Raw genomic sequence first — 7,578 nt, 5'->3', positions numbered from 1 at the left:
GGTGTAACTCTGTTGGATGTACAGCACCTCCCCCTAGTGTCCTTTGAAATGGAGAGATGCATCGAGGGACCCCAGAGGGCGGTAAACTGCAGGAAAAACAATTATTTTACTTGAACCCAGGTTTATACAGACTATAGCGAAATACCTGTCCCCTGTGTGTCTGGCCATTTAGTCAGGCCTCACTCACAGGGTTGGCATGCCTCTCTCTTGGCTCCTCTCCCCTCCCCTCCACTTGAAAACCCCAATGACATGCTTCATACTGCTGTTGGCTAGGGTAGATAACTGGTGATTTGTGTCTTGTTTATTAGTTTGTTAGCCTGTTAGCTTGTTTTATTCTGGATTGGGCTTCTAAATGTGTTTTTCCTCTGATTTTGGCACAAGGGATAGTAACATCTTGTCCTGTGTATTAATTAATAATAATCTCTCCCCAGAGTGTTTTCATAGTCCACTTCACTGGCTGATCCCAACTGACTCCAGCTGTGCTCCTCCGACTCAGCTGTCTTCCATCGGTAGTGGAATGGAGCTCTCCATAGTGCTGAACCTGTGTTCACTCATTTTGGCCACTACTTAGCCATCTTTGCCCATTCAGTCAGCCCTAATTACTTAATTAAAACATCCGGCTCTGTTAGGTAGTGGTGCTCTTTACACTCCCTGAAAGATTCAGCGTGATCGCACGTAAAATGGCATCGCTGTGGCCAAACACAATTTCCGCTCACTCACTCGCTCACTCGCTCACTCCCTCACTCACTCACTCACTCACTCACACACACACACACACACACACACACACACACACGCACGCACGCACACACAGACACTTTACATTCTTATTATAGCATTATTACTTATGATTATTTATTCGTGGAGGAGGAAATGCTATTGGAATCTGTTTTGCATAAGTCCATACATGCATTCTGGTTGCACACAAAAATGAAGAAGTGACATGCTTTTGAGTTGAATTCAACTCCAAAATCCCCTTGTGTTTTTCCGTTCCTTTATTTCAACAGATCGATGCTTTCGCCATCCTGACCAGCTTCTCTAAACCAAACTACGTCTACATAATCAACAGCTCACCGCTGAGCCTTGACAAAGAAACGCATAAAAGGAAGGAAAACACCGCACATATAGATGTTAGCATAGTTGATGTTCTAGACACCTTTGACACCTGATCAGCAGATAGTTATGCAGGACATCCAGATGGGTGATTATGTCAATGGACAGATTGTGAGAGAAGACCGCAGTGGGCAGAGGAGCAGGGCGGACGCACCTCAAACGGGTAATACACACAATATCATAAATCATGTCTCCAATCAAATCAGCATTGTTTGAGATTATCAAGTGATTTAGAGAAATGCTATGTTGATTAACTGTTCAAAAGACATCTCAATGGTTATGTATGTCTAGGCTAAATTTAGGTTAAGTAGCCTAGGTTTTAAAAGTGAAAGTTTACTCTTCTGGTCTGGGGTAAATGACAAAACTCACAAAGCATAATTTTGTAGGGATTTTTGAGAGTATTTTACTGATGTTTATGCATTCTTTAACTATGTATCAGTCGTGGAAATGGGGGGGGGGGGGTGGCAGCCAACGTTACTGTCTTGCAGAGGCTGTAGCGGGATCGTTTTTAAAGCTCGAGTGAAGATGGTGTCCTCTGAAACTAGAAGAAAGCATCCATTGGTACAACCATGTCATGCTAAGCTTATCAAGAAGGGGGCTAAATAACGTTCGAGTGAAGGGGTTCCTTGACCTCTCACCTCAAAACAACAGAATCAGAATGGGTTCTATGGGTGTCTACAAGTCTCAGAACAAAAAGGGAAGCACGCACATCTCCGTAAAATTTGCAGGTGCTGGACTCGAAATACACACCATAGAAAGAAAGAAGAGGAAGTCCGATCCGTAAAATTTGCAGGTGCTGGACTCGAAATACACACCATAGAAAGAAGAGGAAGTCTGTCTACAAGTCTCCCCTTTACAGACATGTCCACTTTATGCTAGTCCCATGGAGTTTTGGGCAAAGACCATGCAGTTTTTTGCATGCAGTATAAATGTGTTATCTTTGCCGATTTCATTTGAATATTTCTGCAAACTGGGGTCCCTAAACAGTCTTGGAATAGCATGAATGAAATGTGACTGGAAAGCTGAGACTTATGGATTCAATGAGCCCAATTATATTCATGTGTGATGATGATGTTAGTCCCGTAGTAGCCATTTCATTGTAGTGAGGCAATTTTTTCGAAACTTGACCTCAGTGTAGAAGATGGCCTTTGTGACCTCTAGAATAATCACAGTCTCATGAGCCTCTACAAGCACAAACTAGAGACCCAGGGCATTCAGGGGTGTATGGCTTTCGTAGGTAATATTGTAGCGGCAATTCTGACCAATTTCTAGAGCAGAAGTCCTTGCCACCCAATCGCCAAAAAAATTATTCGTCTTAAAACTTGGTTATAGCAAAAAACATCCTGGGCTTAATAGACGCAATGTCAAAATCATGTCTATAGTGATCAGTGGGACGTCTGTGTGTGTTGATCCTACAGACAGAAGACTCTGCAGGATGTTCTTCCTGAGCTTTGGGCTGCTCTGCATCCTACAAGCTACCCTCAATGTTTCCCTGCGCCTTGCCTGTGAGTATGATCTTTTGTGTTTCAATGTACAGCACTGAGGAGATTTCATTTAAAGGGATACGATGAAATAATAATCCAAAGTTACAGGAAACGGTCATTTTCAAAGTAAACCCATACAGCCAGAACTAACGAAGAGGGTTCCCTCTCTAGCCAGTTACTTACGCGTTTGCCTGAGGCACATGCGCTGTATGCAGTCATCAGTACAGCAGAGTACAGATTATTATTTCATCGCGTGGTGAGTACACGAGTCTCAACATGTAGCCTACATGTGAGTGTTTTTGGCGCTGTTGGAATGTGTATTTTGTGTGACTGAATGGGGGTAGGCAGCTGTACTATACTGTCATATAGTGCTAAGCTAACTAGCAGTGAGCGGTGTACCACACTTTGTATTGCACGCGCAGTGAAGATAAAGGCATCTACATTCTACTTTTACTATCGGCAATATGGCAAATAGGTGAATCTCCAAAAATGTTGGTGTATCCCTTTAAAGACAAAGGGCCCTATCTTCGCAAAAGTGGTAATTTAGCGCTTGAGCATACTTAACGCCGGGCGCATCGCAAAAATTGGAGGCGTGCCTAAGCGCTCTGCTATTCTCCCTACACCACAAAATGCCTGTGCGCTCCCCACTAAAGCAGAAAATGGGTGTGCTTGTGGGAAGATTTATGCAGGCACACTGATTGGTTTGACAGATGTAAAGCCCAGACTGTGGGCGTTAGGTGGTGAGGTGCTTTTCAGATGTCTAAGTGCAAAGATTTGCGCGCATCTGGACGATAGTATAACGCAAGCATTTTGCAGGGACACGCACAGAAGATATACTATATACGATGATAGGGCCCAAAGGCATCAAACCCCAGTGGACTCATAGTTTATGCTGGATTGAACAATAATACATTTTAAACAGCTCTGAACAAGTAAAACTGCACTTCTCCTGTGGTGATATACATTCTAAACAACTCCACCCAAGTAAAACTGCACTTCTCCTATGGTGATATACATTTTAAACAGCTCCACCCAAGTAAAACTGCACTTCTCCTATGGTGATATACATTTTAAACAACTCTGAACAAGTAAAACTGCACTTCTCCTATGGTGATATACATTTTAAACAACTCTGAACAAGTAAAACTGCACTTCTCCTATGGTGATATACATTCTAAACAGCTCCGCCCAAGTAAAACTGCACTTCTCCTATGGTGATATATTTTGAAAACAGGGCATTGTGTAAGATTCACTTTACCAATTTAGTTTGCTTAAGGCAGTTGCATAAGCATACACCATAGCATTGCAAATACACACACTACCTTGGTGTGTTTTGACTCATTGCTGTCATCAAATACATATTTTTAACTTCCTCGTTACAATTTGCAAAAAAAAAAGAAGATGGAAAAAAAGAAGAAAACTGAAGAAAAAATAATCTGAATATCTTAAATCTTCTCTGTCTTTATCAGTACATTCAGGTCAGGTGTCCCGCTTGGACTGCAGCACAACTCATTCTGCAGGCAATAAGGTGCCGATCGATTGTGAGCAATTCAACATCAGGTACAAAAACATGACAGCGAGGTGCAACAGCTTCCAAGACAGTTTCACTGGCTTGGCCAAAGAGAACAACGAGCTTGAAGACAACGTGAAGACAGTGGATTGCAACAGTTTACAAGAAAGGTTCAATGCCTTGACCAGACAGAGAGACCAGCTTAGGAACTGCATCAGTCAATGCAACAACAGGAAGAGGCAGGTGGAGGAGAGGGACAGGCTGACGAAGGAAAAAGGTGAGGAGTCACTCCCCTGAGCTGAACTTGAGCTATGTCCTCGTAATGTATACGATACGATACAGTAGTAGCCTACTTCCTTGACAGAAGAGTCTGACATTTCTGTGCAATGTGAACAAGAGACATTGAGGTCTGTTTCTGGCTTCTCTCACCTCAGTGCCGAGTGGTTGTGTGTTTGGTCAGCGGTGTCCTGCAGGATGGAAGGAGATCAACACAAGGTGTTACCTCCTCTCCACTGAGAGCAGGACCTGGCAGGACAGCAGAGAGGACTGTCGGAGGAAAGGAGCTGACCTCGTGATCATCAAAAGCAGAGAAGAACAGGTACGGTAACAGGGTGTCATTCTGGCCATCGGTGATGTTGGCAGAGAACTTTTCCTAATGCTCTACTAACACCGTCTTATCTCAACAGAGGGGCTTGTACAGTCTGGATGGGGATGATCTCTTGTTCTGGATTGGTCTGTCTGACATAGAGAGACCTGGGACCTTCAGATGGGTGGATGGATCTGCCCTGACCACATCGTAAGGCCCTTATCTCTTGTACATCGCTTTGGATAAAAGTGTCTGCTAAATGACAATAAAGTAAAGTAAAGTCTTTGAGCACTAGGAAAAGCACTATATAAATCTGATGTCTTCTTATTCTTATCAATTCATGGCTCTTATTGCTTGCTTCTTCTAAACAAACGCATGCAGAGTGATGGGGGACATCTTCTTTATTACAGGAAGGGAAATGTATGGCCTTAATTTGAAGGACCAGCATCTCATTCTATGTGAATATGAGAGCTAATCTGTTTGACCTCCATCGTTGTACTGTCCAATAGGTTCTGGCAGTCTGGCCAGCCGGATGGCCAGACCAAACCAAACATCAGAGAGGACTGTGTGGAAATGAATCACAGCAGCCCAGCGCTGACCAGCTGGAATGATGCCCCCTGTGGACGCAAGCGGCACTGGGTGTGTGAGAGAGATGTGCTGGACCTGCCCCCCCCCCAGTAGCCTGGTAAACCAGCCGGTCGGTCACGTGAGGAAATGTGAGTTCACGTGACCGGCTGGTTTACCAGGCTGGTCCTCCAGCCCACCGAGATACCTTATGAAATATTATAATACATTTGATTTACACAGGCCAGTTTCACAAAGTGACTAGTAAGTGAACCACAAAGATACCAGACAGGAATAATAAAAACAACATTATGAGGGAGTAAAACTGGTAATCACAGCAAGGAGATTAAAATATGGGGAACAAATTTGATAGACAGCTATAAAAACATCTGGTACTTTGCACAACTTGGTGATATAATTTTGTTTAGTTTATGACTTTATGACACTTTGTGGCCCTTTGTGACATTGTCTTATACATTGAGGTATTATTTGACACAATTTGTGGTATTTGTTTTACTTAACGATTCTCAATGGCTTTCACTAGGACCTACCATTTATACTGTAGCAGTACATTTACTAATGATTTATTAATAGCCAACATAATGCCATCACTATATAATCATAATAATCATCACTATCTTAGCACTTATGTAACCCTGTGAGTTAACTATAGACACATTTTTATTTAAACTTAAAGCAATTGCCAGAGTGTATTTGATCTCAGGTTGCACTCAAACTGAATGAGCAACAGCAGCAATAGCATTAATAATTCTTGCTATTAGCCATTAGTGGAACTACCGTACACCAGACACGTCCTGTTCTTGCTCATGGCATCACTTCCTTACTGCAGGTGTTCTCCTTTTTCAGTCAGCTTGCTGTAGCCCGCCTTAAATGGTGCCATCTCCACTCACATGTGTCTTTGGTGACTGTGTCGGACACGCAAACTGTAAGTGAGTGAATGTCTGGCAACGAAAACCATCTCAACCATCTGATTGTCATATGGATGGGATACTCATTGTAGAAACTGAAGCATAGGATTCCAGCCAGAAGGAGAAGACTATCAGCTCTGGAAGGGTTTGGATTACCAGATCCTGGAAATCAGGATGTTTGTATACATGATCATTAATGTCTATCATTCATATTTATTCAGCAAGTGTAGTTTGCTGCTCTGTTTTTTTTTTTAGATCTAATCCAGCTCTAATCTCTTCTCTTTCTTCCATGGATATTTTTCATTGTTGTTTCTTTACATCATGCTATTGATCACAACAATGCAACTGTGATCAATCAACAGGTTTGATTGATTCTGGTACATATAGGCGCTGTGGGACAGGCTATCTGAGCAGTAGAACTCAATATGATTCTCACAGAAGTGGTTATAGTTTTAATGGACTACATCATCCATCATGCACTGACTGGGCATCCACATACTGTAATTCATAATTGGTAACTATAGTCAACTATACTTACTTGATAAAAAGCCCTCCTTTATTATAGTCAGAGTGGACAAATGGCCTGAAAACGATGCAAACATTTATGATATATCATCATGGAAAACAAAGTGATCCTGCCGCTCTCTAAAGTCGCCCAGCGAAATCTCACCATCAGTATAATTAATAATTATGTCGTTTTCCTCTGTACAATTCTTCTTACATCTCCCATTAATTTTATAATGCAGTGTTTTTGTTCATATCATGTTTTGTAGATTGACATTTTTGCAATAAAAAATCACGTCTGATGAACTGGGTGTGATTTCTTGATAGAAAACAGAAAGTGTGTGTGTGTGTGTGTGTGTGTGTGTGTGTGTGTGTGTGTGTGTGTGTGTGTGTGTGAGAATAATAATAAAAATACAGAATAATAATGGAGGGATTGAAATGAAACGTATGTGCAATACTTCTGCGAACAATACAATGTACAAATATGTAAATTGAAGCCTGATATCAATTATAAGCAGAGTTGTTTATTGGAGCAAGAACAGTCATTCCAGATGTTGTTATAACTTGTTTAACTACCATACCAAAATAAAATATGGCCTACAATACAGCTTCTCCTTCTTCTTCTTCTTTTTACAAAGAACAGGATGTGGGCAACATAAACGCAAACACACCATGCTATAATTTCACAATGTGAAATTATAGCATGGTAAAAAATGATAGTATAAAAACATCTTTGGAAACTGTATGTAACTGATATGTATTAAAAATATATTTGGTAACGCTTTATAATAACTACACACTATTCAGCATTAGTTAAGTATTAGCAAATACTTAATTCATCATTTAAAGCATTGTTCATACAATAAGCATTTGTAAGTAGCCTAATTC

At 41.4% G+C, this 7,578-nt stretch overlaps 1 protein-coding gene across 2 annotated transcripts; it reads left to right on the top strand.

Moving 5' to 3' along the window:
- The first annotated feature begins 1,116 nt into the window (after positions 1 to 1,116).
- On the top strand, positions 1,117 to 7,114 carry LOC310794153 (uncharacterized protein). Of its 2 annotated transcripts, XM_083656061.1 has the most exons (7): positions 1,117 to 1,276; positions 2,532 to 2,618; positions 4,067 to 4,384; positions 4,542 to 4,705; positions 4,794 to 4,903; positions 5,203 to 5,332; positions 6,125 to 7,114. In XM_083656061.1, exons 1-7 carry the CDS (start codon positions 1,183 to 1,185, stop codon positions 6,146 to 6,148), a joined length of 927 nt encoding a protein of 308 aa, XP_083512187.1. In that variant the 5' UTR covers positions 1,117 to 1,182; the 3' UTR covers positions 6,149 to 7,114. The 2 variants fall into 2 exon arrangements, with proteins under 2 accessions (XP_083512187.1, XP_083512186.1); XM_083656060.1 differs by having other exon boundaries at positions 5,203 to 7,111.
- The last annotated feature ends 464 nt before the right edge of the window (positions 7,115 to 7,578 follow it).

This window comes from Poromitra crassiceps (genome assembly GCF_964638095.1).
Source record: "Poromitra crassiceps genome assembly, chromosome: 19".
NCBI lineage: Eukaryota > Metazoa > Chordata > Actinopteri > Beryciformes > Melamphaidae > Poromitra > Poromitra crassiceps.
This window is presented reverse-complemented; position numbering and strand designations above follow the sequence as displayed.